Raw genomic sequence first — 14,008 nt, forward strand, 5'->3', positions numbered from 1 at the left:
ACTCATCTACACTCTCTAACGATGGTCAACACACACACAAACACTCAGAGAGGCAGAGAGAGACACAGTCATACATCCACATTTGCAATTATCTTTCCCACAAAAAGTGTTTTACACATGAACCTCATTTACAAGATCTTTCACGTGACTCTATCTCTCACGTGATCTTGTATCTCTCAGGGCAGCGGCTTCTATTCCACTTTGAACTGAGCGATGTGTCATTGTCAGAGAGTGTAGAGCAGGTAAGGTATGATTTCACTTTCTTGGATCTTCTGCCCTAGTGCTTCTTCTTTACCAAAGCCACTCCCGGCAATGACAATACCTATCAAAGTAAATTCCATGTAATGAGATGTTGGACTGATGAAGATAAGCTCTAGTGAGTAGCCTGTCTCACCAGGGCCGCCGAGAGCCACCCGGGCCCCGGGACAGACCTCTCCGGGCCCCTTGTACTTGTAATCGTAAATTATTTTCCCAGTATATAATGTATATTTACAATTCGAATCTCAATATCTACACTCAAACTCAACTTCTGCATGTGTAATGCTTGGGTGTTCTGTCCTTAGACCTTTCTTTAAAAGAAAAAGAAAAGGAGAAGAAGAAAAAAAAATCCACTGACCAAGGCCGGGCCCCCTTGACAGCCGCGGGCCCGGGTACACAACCCCCCTGTCCCCCCCTCTCGTCAGGCCTGTGTCTCACATTACGGAAGCGATGTTTCTAAGGCACAGAGGTCACTTAAATTAAAACTCGTTCCTAATTTCAAGGCTTGCTCCACCTCCATGTCTCATTTGACAAATCTGATTTGAAGTTTCCATACCTCGCTATAAGACAAGTCAGCTATGTTCTGGAGAAAATTGTTTACACTTACAGAGTAATCGTGATGATCTTGACTTCCTACAACTTCCATTTTAGCCAGTGAGCGGTATTCTTCATGAAGAACTGTTCCTTGTTATACGAGAGAACAGGATGCGAACCTGACAGTGTGTGGGTGACAATCCTTTGTCAGTCGTGTCTGGTCAATCACTCTCTTCACTACAGGTCATCACTGATGACAGGCATCATTCTGACATCACAGATGTTCGTGTAGTGGCGTCCAGAGCTGGGCGGAGATCGGTGTCCTACCTCCGACAGACTTGGTCCTGTACAGGGGAAACCACTGTCAACAATGTCTGGTCATCTGCCGGTTCCTCCACATCAGGTGAGACAAAGAGAAGTGTGATGAACATCACCACGGCCGCGGGTAGAACATTTCTTGTAGAGTAGAACCTCCGTTAGTAAGAACACAGTGACACAGAACATTATGTCCAGAATTTAGGGCAACAAACATTTATCATCATCATCGTCGTCGTCATCGTCATCGTCATCGTCATCGGTCATCATCTAGCTTTAAGCGAAGTGTCTATTCTGCTGGTTTAGATGATGTTTGCGAACATATTTAATGAACCGTCCTGTTCATTATCATGTGAAGTACATACGTAGCGTTCATCAGCATGATGTTCTCTTCTAACTGTAATTATTACAGGGACATCGCCCTACAGGAGGAGGTGGACGACAAAGTTGTAGTGGTGGCCTACTTGAAGTTTACCTACACGCCGTTACTGATAAACAGGCTGAATTGCTTGCCGATACAGGTGAGTATAATTGTTAAAGACTCAATACTATCAGTCTATGTGATGGATGAAAGTGGTGGGACAGTCGAGCTGTCATTGTTAAGAGACTTTGTGCCCTCATTTCACACTCATCTAGAGTTTTCTTTACCTCTTGACTAGAAATGAAAGCCGGTGCCCGTACTGTGTATAACTATTGTCTGAAATGCAAATGTTATCAAAAACTGAGCTTTCCTTACAATTATTAAATATAGCACTTTTGACAAAAAAAGGAAACGTTTATTTAAAGAAAAAACATGACTTTTGCATTTTGGGGGCAGAGAAAGGAAGATGTTCTGCTCATTGAAGATTTCTTTGCTTTACATGTTTGAACCCCACATGTGCCTGTTGATCCGTTACACTTCATTAGATGAAGCTACACCCTATTGTACAGCCTATCATATATAAGCTGATAGTTCTGTCATAAATGATCTTGTTTGTAATCTTTATTAAAGCTGCTTATTCGTGCCCTAAACTGTCGTGGATGAAGTCTTTACATCGAGCAGACGATAACCTAAAACAAGGCGATGACTGAGTGAATAAACATGATGATCACGAGTACATGTTGGTGATTGCGCCATCAGCTAATACAGTTCGTGGTCAGGATAAAAGACAAACATTATGAAACTGTGTTATGATTTAACATAAATTTATATACATTTTGAAAATAACTAATACTTTTTTTTAAGCGAGCACAAGTTCACTTGACGAAATAAAAAAGAAGACGGGGGCTGTCATAGAGTTTGACTCCAATACCTCACCTGTACCAGGTATAAAGCTTCTCAACATCAGCGGGGTTGATTCTCAGATCCAGGCGGCAGTCAGACTCATCAATCAGGAGACTGGTTCAAAGGTCTGTATAAAAATATGAAATGCAGAAAAAATATAATGCCTTACTGGATGACATAATTTTACAATGACCATCTCCAGTACATTACAGCGGTAGCTAAGACAAGTAGTGTATGAACAACAAATAATACAAAATAAACCAAGTCCTTTAGAAATTAGAGGTGTTATAAAATATATTTTGATTTATTAAAACGGTTTTGACACAGGAAACATTACCAGACCAGGCCCAGACATTCTGGCTCCAGTGGGTGGAGGCCGCGTTCCCTGATCTCGACTCTCGCGCCTACTTCCTGCCTCCTGTCTACGGCAACCGCGTGCCCATGACTAGACAGGCAGCTGCTGGTCAGGAGGTTCTCGTCCTTGAACAAGCACCTGGACAGGCTGGTCAGTCTAACCAAGTGCCGACGAGTTCATCTTCTGTTGCTCATCTGTCCAGTCCTCAGCCTCCTCGCCTTCAGGACAGTGATGTCAGAGACGATGCTGCCATGCAGCGGATGTTTGTCTGTCTTGAAAAACTGTTTGAAGAAAACAGAGATGTGATGGTTGGACTGACTCAGCTTCAGTTCGGACAGTACCTGGGTGAACCTTCCTACGCTGCCGCCGCTACCCACCTACCCCGACCCTCCAACCTGCCTCCTTCTCTACCACAGAAGTTGAAACAAGGAGACTTTGATGTGCTTCTGATTCACAGACAGTACGGACTGGTAGTCTGTGAGGTGAAGGCATTTGGTGACAATGTGAAGACTCTAAACATGTCACAGCAGGATGTAGACAACAATATTAAGAAGAAAGTCAAGAACGCCGTGTCACAGCTGGACAAGGCGGAGGCCATGTTGTCTCACCTGGTGTCCGACATCGCTCCCGGTCTGCGCATCACTAAGGTCATCGCTTTCCCCAACCTCACCTCTTGTCAGCTTCAACAAGCCATATCCGGCGACAACCACCTCATTCAGGTTTTTAGCTTCCCTGTGTTACTCTCTACCTACTTTGCACGTTATGTTACAAAGTATCTCTTCAAACTGGCATATTTAACTTTTTTTTTTTAAAGTTACAACCGAAATACATTAACTTCAAATGACAATAACTTTATATTTCTTTGTAAACCGACTAAATAAGTGTGCGATTGTGAGATTAACTAAATTTCACTGGGTTAAAATTTGGTGAGTGTAAAAAAATATTAAGCATAAAACAGTTGTAAGAATGTAAAAGAAAGATAGTAGCAAAATGAAGTCGCGTTGTTGTCCCTGACCTCTTCTGCACTGTGTTCTATGCATGTGTGAAACCTCTTCCAGCTTACGATAGAAGAGAGAAATGTGAGGTGGCATGTGGTCCCACGCACCACAGAAATTCTCACGACCATTCCTTCCTCATCCACCACCGCCCCTCCCCACCCCTCTACCGTCCCACCTCCACCCTACCGCACTCCCCACCCTTCCCTTTCCGGGTGGTTAGCTGGTGACTTCAAGTACGCCCTCGGAAGAAAGGATTTTCTGTAATACATGTACCAAAAAACTCGCGTGGTGATCATCCTAAAACCAGATAAAAGGTGTCCTACAAATGCAGGGATGGGGAGTAGCTGTAGCTAGGCTACAGCTACTGTAGCCGGCTACAAATTTTGTAGCTTGTAGCTTAGCCGGCTACAAATTTTAAAAAAGTAGCTTGTAGCCGTAGCTACATTTTAGAAAGTAGCTGTAGCTTGGCTACATGTTGGCTACTTTCACGACCATTCGTCGACAGTGTGTCAGCAAGACGACGACAGCCACTGCTCTCACTGCTCGGTTGACAGCCAGACACCACGTTTCTCGAATGCTCAGTAACCGGAAGTACTGTGTCGTCCATGTGGCGGGAGCGGTATTTTGTTTCATTTGAAAAACGAAGATGGACGTACCCATCAATTTCCAGCCTTATTTGAATTTTTTTACATTTTGCGAAGCCACAAAATGTGGGTATAGTTTCAAATGCAAGAATTGTTGAGAGATTGTTCAGTCTGGCAGGACTTATCATGACAAAAGCTGCGCACTAGGGTGACAGACAGCAACTTCGAGGCCAAAGTTCTGGTCAAATTCAATTCCATGAAGGACTGAAAGCATGTAGATTTGTTTTAAGGTTACCGGTACACTCCAAAAATTAAAATCCATATTTTAAATATCTTTAAGGGTTTTTAAATATAGAGTAACAAAATAACATAAATATAGCACTTTAAAACTGTTTTTGAGTACCTAAAGTGAAAATTGTGACTTTAATCAACGATTTTGTTTCAAAACGTACAAGCATTTAAAAAACAAATTTACACAATACCATAAGTCATATACCAAAGGTTTTGGGTTTTTTGTAAACTAGAGGCACTGATAAGAAAACTGATGCATAAGGCGTTTTGATATCTCAAGATTTCTAGGAAATATAAAAAATCAGATATGGTACCCCCCCCCCCCGACTCAGTGTGAATGTGGCAATTAAATATTTAGAAAAATATTAATTTTATCAAAAGTAATGTTTATATCATATTCTCAAATGCATCACTTTGTAGCTTATGCATTTCTAAACAAAATTGCAAAATTTTACTGCTGTAGCACAAGCCAATCTTGAGAAATATGTTTTTATAGTTTATGACTGGATGTCAAAAACGACAAACAGAGAAATTCAAGCTTAAAGATTTAAAATAAATATATCTTGTATCAGATCATTTTTGAAAAATATATTTCAGTGTTTATATGCTACATTTGACATCCTACTATATAATTAAAGTCTATTCTAGTATGCCAGGACTATACTTTTCACCCTATCAGCTTTTGGAAACAATTAGTTTGTGTTCCTTTCTTTGTTTTCAGTGTCAGTGTAAGAAAAAAAATGCCTTATGATCTGCTTGCCTAAATTAGATTAAGCTGTGTTTTACTTATATTCCATGCAAACTCATTTATTTCAATGGTCTGTTGTTCATTGTCACAGTATTGATAAGAGGTTGACATTTTTCATCACCACATAACCTAACTTATTGAAAATTCCACCAGGTACCTGATACTTAAGCATCTGTTTAGTTTTCATTTCTAAGTAATAGGGAACAAATAGTTATAGAAAACAAATGTTTATCGGAAAACTTATATAATTTCTTTTGTCACTAAAACAGGATGAGGAAAAAGATCCAGAAATGTTTAATATAATCGTAAAATACGTGTACTTATTGTGTGAAAAAGGCCGGGGGAGGAAGGGGCAAGGAATGAATGAAAGCATTTATGGATTCACTAAATAAAATTGTCAGTATATCGCAGTTCTCCGTTTCATTATTATATAAAAACTTTGTAAAGCAAGTAATAGTGTTTTGTGTGTATGTTTGATGTTTGTGTATGTTGCTACAGCCAGCTGGCTACAACTAACTTGTTATAACATCACGTTTTTAAAAGTAGCCAAAAGAAGCTGGCTACATTTTAAAAGTAGCCCAAAGTAGCTGGCTACTTTTTGGAAAATTGTAGCTGTAGTGTAGCCGGCTACATTTTGAAAAAAAGTAGCTGTAGCCTAGCCGGCTACAAATTAAAAGTAGCTTGCCCATCCCTGTACAAATGTCATTCTAGGAAAACGATATTCTTCCCTAACATTGTCACTTACAAAAGAAAACAAAGCACAACAACAGGTCATTTTTTTTACCCACCCCGCCCGTGACTGCGCCGTAGGCGACTGAGTATTTTGTCTAATGGTGGAAGCGGCCCTGGGTGTGATTCCTTTACAGGACCTGTGTCGGTGTCTGGGAACAAGAGACCCCGCCGACATCGCTGGTCTGTGTCTGTGCTGTGATCAGTTGTCTGACCCCAAGACCCCGTGTGACGTCAGTAGTCACGTGCTGAGGGAACTCGGACACTGGTGGCAGCGACGTGTGGCTGGAGCTGGACCTGACCCTCACATGACACCTGAGTTGTACAAGACACTGGTAGCCAGGTAAATATTGACATAATATTTATTCATAACCTGTTAAAGGTGAACGCCTGTCTTGTAGTAACACTGTTTACTGGTGACAAACGAGTCTTTCCAATAGGCTAGTAGTCTGCTCCCGTTCACCCCCGGGTGCCTCTCATCTGCCTCTCTGATATTTTACATGAGAGTCTTACTCTTGAACTATACTTACCTGACGATATCACTAACGAGAACCTTAAACTATGCATCATCAATCAAGAAGCAAATCCGAGTAAAAGTGTGATTAGCAGAAGTGTTGTGTGTCTAATTCAAATTCTTTAAATATGTAGAAAATCAGCCTTGAAACTGATTTCTGTTTTAATCTTGCACATCAAGTGGTCTTGTGGATAGTGGTTATTTTGACTTGCAGATAGCAGATATAGTTTATGTCCATGATATCTACAGGCCTGTTATCACCACTGTTGTTTATCATGTACACAGTCAGAGGCCACGCAGTGTCTCTCCACACACCATTCATCAAGCAAGCTATATTGTCATTGTCTCTCCATCCCTCTAAATATAGCCAGTGGTTAGTAACCTCTCTTTATCTTCAGTCAACATTTTAACAATAACAACAACAACAACAACAACAACAACAACAACAACAACAACAACAACAACAACAACAACAATAATAATAATAATAATAATAATAATAATAATAATAATAATAATAACAATAACAACCAACTTTTTAGTCGTAATGGGCAATTTAAATTGGAGATGTGCTCTGTTTCCAATATATATTTAACAAAAAGATCATTCCCTTGCACACCTACCCATCACACACACACACACCGCTGATAGTTCATCTGTCATTGAGTAGTTGGACTGCGGATGGCACAAAAGATTTCAGATGCCTATTGCTTTTGCATACTGGCATGACACAACGCTTACCTGAACTTAATAAAACAAATTCTCCCGCTAGCACATGTTCAGGTATGGACAGAATGCGGGAAGCTTTCCTAACTAATTGTTGGTCACAGAGGGAGGTCAGGTCACTCTGTTTAATACCAATTATCTTGGAACAGATGTGGACAATGTTATTCAAACTGTTCCTATTATGGGCAGATAGTATAAAGTCTGTTAAGGCATTACCATGATCTTTCTTGATGGGACTTTTAAGGCAAACATTTCAAGTATGAAAAGTAAGACTGTAAAATGTTGTCTGTACTTCTCCTGTCTCACATCGCTCAATGAACATCATGACATCATAGACGAGGTCAGTGTTCGTGTCTCTGAACTGTCGTCTACATCATTTCATGGCAGAACATAAGAAAATGTCAACCGACAGTGAAATCAGCTTTACAAGGCTTAGCTTTCATTTTGATGCACATCACATTTTCTTATCTCTTAGCTCACTCACTGCATGCTATAAACATGTTGAATTATAAACATATTTTTCCTTTAAATTGTTTATTGTTTTGCATTGGGCTAGAGTATTTAAGCTTTCAGTGTTGAGATGGTGATTGTGTCTGAAATTAGCTATTGAAATTTTTTCCAGTTAGCATAAATAAAGTGGCAAGGCAACTATTTTTTCTGAAGTTTTAACATAGACGATATTTGTGTTTGATAAAATGAGAAATTTTGATGTGATACAGTAAGAAATTAAATTACAGTGTACTCTCTGTTGTACTTCTTATTAATTGTGTAAAAAGCATCTCAATTGAATATTATTATTGATGTGACTGTACTAGATTCTGTGGTCCGGCGACAACAGTGAGTGTGCCATGTACAAGTCCTCCACGTGTGAGTGTCAAGACCCTGGGTCAGGCCGTGTGGTGGACAGGAGAGTGCTATACTGCTGTCATCACACTCTTCCCGGAGCAAGTTCACCTGCTACACACGGCGCCTCCCACACTCTTTGTCACCGGACCGCCCGGTACAGGTAAAACTGTGGTGCTGCTGCTGATGGCCATACAGTGGCTGCGGTGTGGTCACCACGTCTACGTTGTCAGTACTTGTGATGATAGTCGTGCAGCGTGCATCATGTTGTATCACCTGTTGCTGCAGACAGTAAACACACAGTCAGCAGGTGTGTCACGTGGTCATCCTCACCTGCTGCAGTATCATCTTGATTATCATGAGTACTATAAAGAGGTGCAAGAGGCTGTCAAGGATTTGTCACAGGCGGCAAGTGAAGGGTCGTTGTACGTCATCGCTGATGAAGTGTGGTGAGTAGTACAACATGTGATGCTAGACAGAGGTAGATGGCGCTCACTTTGATCTCATAATCACACAGCAGCTAAAATTCCTGCACTTGAAGTCATTCTTGACTTGGAGGCGAATGCCCGCGAAATGAATTTCGACCCGTTGTTTTGAAATTTAAAAGATATGTATACATATCAACCTACAATACAGACAACTGTCTGTGGAAAGCCGTCTTAAAGTGAATTTCGAAACCATGTACGTGGTATAAAGAGGTTCTGCTTTCTTGTAGTAAAATCAAATGAAAGATTATAACTGTATGGGACAGAGAATTCACAAACCAGGAAGTAGGTCAAAAGTTAGTAACAATTTTTTTTGCACAATATAAACAAATAGTAAAGTGTCAAACAAACAAATGTTTATTAGAACATACATTAAAATTGAAATATTACTGACTGTCTTCCTCTCATTTTTGTTTGAGTCCAAATCCAAGTTGAATTGAGTAACCGGCAACCGACATCGACATGTCAGTTGATGAACTGAACCTTTTGCTTACTTTCGAACATAACGAAATACCTGATTGGTTGACTTTTTTAATCTTTAAAAGGGAAGTAATCCATTGTGGAACAATCCTGAAGGTTCCAGCAATTGCCTCCCTTCTGTATTTCATTTATGCGAAGAGCAATGTGTGTTATGATGCTACCTCTACTTGTAAGAGCATAGTAACGCCGGTTACTAACAAGCCTGCAAGAACTCATGCGGGTAGATAGAAGGGCCCCTTGTGGGAAACGGGTTCGGGAAACAGGCGAGTTTTGGGACAGGGGCCATTTAGGGACCCAGCTGGGAATTCCCGTACGTAACCCTCGTTTCCGGCGAAAGATCCACAAACAACGCGCCAAGCGTCCCGTGTGGAACCGTCGTTTCCCGAGAAAAGATCGTAGCAAACTCTTACTTGCTTCATCCCTCAGCCAATCTCACACTTTTACCACCCCTAGTACACAGGCTGGAACACCATGAAGAAAACATTCAACAGCTTTTCAAAATATTTGAGTGGTGCTAAACCTGTTAAAAAAATCTGTAGCTGTTTCAAAATTGTAAGAAAACTACAATTCAAATGCAAAATAAATTAATTCACTGGATTGGGTATGTTTAAGACATAACACTGAACCCTACTCCACTAAAAAATCATCAAAGGTTGCATAATGAATATAGCTAGAAACCACACCCAGTCTCTTAAATAAATCCTTGGGGACTTCTTGGAAAATAATAACATTAAGAAACCTGATAAACAAATTAATTAAGAGTCTAATCAAAGCTGTTCTTTATGAAAGTAGAACAATTTTAATAGTTATAGTTAATAGACACACAGACTGCTCATTTTGACAGTATGAATAGCAAGTGACAGAATTATTTTATAAATAAATTCTAGACATATTCCCAATAAAATACTGAATTATTTTGTACTTCATAAAATGTGTATTATTTGTTAATATTACACCAACCACAGATCCTTTTCAGGACAGTTAATCTGTGAGATGGTGCTACATCCTCTCTGTTTGTTAAATGGTTTGCCAAACTGTAAAGCATAACATATATTAACTGATATATGAGTTAAAGCTTATATTTATAAGCACATTATATTTAAATGATATACCATTTTGTTCTAAATCCCTTCTCCATCAGCTCCTCTTTCCCCCGGAGAAGCAGGGTGACCTGATTCAGTTTGTGAACCACATTCTGTAGTGCTTCACTCTGCTCATTAGTTTTGCTGAGAACTCTGTTCAATAATGTATCTGAAATCAATTTTTTTTTAGTCCTTAAAGTAATGACAAAACTAAACTATGGAGGTAAGTCTATTAACAATTTTTTAATTAATGAACAATGTTTAAATGGATATAATCATGGTGTGAATGTAGACCACTAAAAACACAGAACCTGTGATTGTATAGTGATCATCATGAAATCATAGAGGGAGACAGAAAATAAACTTATTGATAAAATTAACTGAGCCAGACCTAAAGTCAGTGTGATCTGCAATTAATGATTGTTATAATTAGTTCTTTCTGTAAATCCTCTGAAATCAAATACAAAATGGCATGCAGCCTTTTATTAGAATAGAACATGTGATTTAATTGCTCGGAAAGCAATGTAATTGTTGTTTTTACCAGATTGTACCAAGATGTACACAAACGTTTTGTAATTGCCGCACCACTGTCACTGAGAAAGCAGACGACAATCATTTTAGCATATTGCTCAATAAGTTAATTTCATAGATTTGAACTTCGAAATTAACTATCAATAATATAGAAATGTGTGTGAGTGTGTGTGTGTGTGTGTGAGAGAGAGAGAGAGAGAGAGCGCTTTGTCCTTAAGTTTTAAACTTCTTGACTATTTAATTTGAACCCATCAAGCACTTGGTTGTCGTGTTGCTTCCGCCAATCGTATTCGTGATCTTAACATTTGATTTCTGAAAATACGTACAATTAGTAGGCAAGAGATACCATTAAACAACTTGATTATTTACAACAAGGAGGATATGGTTAAACCATTTAAATTATCTACATCAGACAACACGTGTCATTATTTTCATGTCGCTTACGTAGCGTGTATGAGGAGGTCAATGGTAACACGTGTATCTCTGTAGCACTTGTGTCTGAGGCAGGTATCCAACGTTCGAGACTTTGTGTGATAAGCTGCTGACACAAGTCCCTCGTCTCCATATTTGGGCGGCGAGTTGTTACCATGGACACGCACCCGCCGGGTGGCCAGTGGAATATTTAACCAGACCCCTCCGCTCTCCGCCGGCCGTCGTCAGAGAAGTCGCGCAGGATGGGGACATCGCTTACAGCGGACTTATCCAGGGGTACAGTGAGCGAGGTGTACCCGACCACACAGACGGCCCGCCAGTCAGACGAGTGTATCACGGAGGTCAGGGTCACTCATTTCGAGGGCCATTTGACTGTGTGACGTGCGGTCGTGAGGTAGCCAGCTTCCTACTCAGTCTCCGTGTTGGTGTTACAGGTAGGTGTGGGTGTTGTGTGGTGTAATGTCTGTCGACAGGTGAACAGTTAAAGATGTGATACATAGCAGGCAGGTGAGAAACTTGTGAAGAGAGAGTGCTAGTAACGTGTGCCTGGCATGTTATGTCACCATGTTATTGTGTGTATCCATGTTTCTGTATCTTACACAAGAAACTCACCTTTAACATGTTAACAGAGAATGTCACGTCAGCTGTCACGAGCGTCACCTCTACCTGTGGCGGCACAACACCACCCTGCTTGCAGTGGAGAGACGTGCTGGTGTTATTCTCCTCGGGTTACGCTAGTAGCACATGGGGTATGATGATGGCGCTTGAAGAAGCGGGTATCCCAGTTCGGAAGATGAAGGATAGTGACATTTACGACGTGGCCACGGCCCGCAGTGACGTGGTGTGGTTTGGTAATGGATGTCTAGTTCGTGGTCTCGAGAGAAAAGTCGTCGTCTGTCTGGATGTTGGTGATGCCCGACTTCAGCTCTTGTCCCGGTGTACGTCACAACTTGTGATTTTCGACTGTCATCTGACCTCATTACCTGATGACTTCATTAACATGACGAAAAAAATTCTCCTCACAAAAATGAGGGGCAGTCCGTGTCTCTTTTTACACAAGAACTAGTGTCAACATCAACATCATACACACTGGGTCTTGTTTACTCATCCTCAGGTACAGGGTTAGAGGCTGGAGTTAATGACATCACACTGCATAACGGTCTGAAATAAAATGTCTTCGTGAGTCTAGTCTAGTCGCAGCCATTTTGACAAACAAGCTGGCAAGGAGAGTGTTTATGTAAGAGAGAGAGAGAGTTTGTGTCTGCATATGTTGTTTGCAGATATTAATCAGTGAGTGTATGAACATATGCATTCGTTCCTGAGTACGTGTATGTATGTGTGTTTTTATTGTAACTTTGGTCAACACGTCAAGTGGAGACTGATATTCCATGTTGTCAATACAGTTGTCAATACAGGTGTCAATAAAAATAGACTTGACCCAGTGAGTAACGCGAGTATAATACAGAACGAATTTCACCCGTGCGTTAACACCTGTCGTCACCTGTTATCACTATTTTGCGATTGCTTCAGTCCTCGTTCGTCCGTTTTTAACGAAGTTAATGCCGATTGTTTGTGTGTTGTTTCAGAGATTACAATAGTCAGTCTCTTATTAAAAAAAAAAACAAACAACTTTTGATATTTTATTTGCTTTTCAAGTTAAGTAGTGTAGTGTTTGTTTGTTTTATTTTTCTTTCAGTTTGTCTTTCTAACGCTATCGTTGATCCCTAATAAGCACGAAACTCGCTCAGTTTAAAACAAACTCACAAAAGACAACGCGAGTATCAAAATAAAAATAAAAAGCGTGGTTGCACATCGAGACTGTCATGTGATAACTAGTATAGGACTACAGTGTTGGTGTCTCACTTCTGTTCCCCCCCCCCCACGAGACAGGCGGACGCGCTGGTAAACAGATTGTAGAAGGATCGGGTATCCGTGTAATGGGGTAGCGGTGAAGTCTACGTCGTGTCGGACATAGATCAAGTCAGGTTGGGATGAGGGATGGCAGTTGTCCCCACAGGTGATCTCCCAGGGAAGGGGAGAATATCGGTCACCCTACACCCGTTAATGATAGAAGTCCGCGTTGGTACACGGACGTTTCGCCGCCGGACGTTTCGGAGTCGGACGTTTTGCCGACCGGACGTTTCGCCGCCGGACGTTTCGGCGCGGGGCACTTCATTTCGGTATTTCACGCGAGACCTTTAGCCGAAGTCAAGTGTGTGACGCCCCTTAGCTCACACATTTCTCTCGCCATTGTATCAATGTATCAGTGAACTCTCTCTCACTATCCCTCCTCATGTGAACCGTTAGCTCACACATTTCTCTCGCCATTGTATCAATGTTTATTCTCAAAGCTGTTGTGCATAATCTGTGACAATCAAAGTGAACTGTCTGTGAAGTCTGTGTGTAAAATTTGTCTGAAATAAAAATTATTGTGTAATCTAGTAGTTACTTTCATTCTTTGAGAAGTAAGCTCTCTCTCTCTCTCTGACATAATGCGGCGAAACGTCCGTCGGCAAAACGTCCGACTACGAAACGTCCGACTCCGAGACGTCTGGTCGGCAAAACGTCCGCACACGGTCCGTGTTACACCTGGAACAGGATGGCGCCGTAGTCGCAGATCGCATTACTAGTGGGTGGGGGTAAGGAGGGGTGTAGTTTAGGCTGGGATAAGCCACAGTGATCACCTGTCTATCATGCGTTAGCTACGGAGTGATTGGTTGTTGGCAGAGGCGTAGAAAGATGTTCGGCGTTGGGGGACTCACTCACTCACTCACTCACTCACTCACTCACTCACTCACTCACTCACACACTCACTCACTCACTCACTCACTCACACTAC

General features: G+C 41.1%; 1 protein-coding gene across 1 annotated transcript; it reads left to right on the forward strand.

Moving 5' to 3' along the window:
- The first annotated feature begins 8,397 nt into the window (after positions 1-8,397).
- LOC112568185 lies at positions 8,398-13,330 on the forward strand. Its single transcript, XM_025245349.1, has 3 exons — positions 8,398-8,608; positions 11,245-11,603; positions 11,799-13,330. The coding sequence occupies exons 1-3, from the start codon at positions 8,424-8,426 to the stop codon at positions 12,233-12,235; spliced, it is 981 nt and encodes a 326-aa protein (XP_025101134.1). The 5' UTR covers positions 8,398-8,423; the 3' UTR covers positions 12,236-13,330.
- The last annotated feature ends 678 nt before the right edge of the window (positions 13,331-14,008 follow it).

The sequence above is a fragment of the Pomacea canaliculata genome, linkage group LG7, assembly GCF_003073045.1.
Source record: "Pomacea canaliculata isolate SZHN2017 linkage group LG7, ASM307304v1, whole genome shotgun sequence".
Classification (NCBI taxonomy): domain Eukaryota; kingdom Metazoa; phylum Mollusca; class Gastropoda; order Architaenioglossa; family Ampullariidae; genus Pomacea; species Pomacea canaliculata.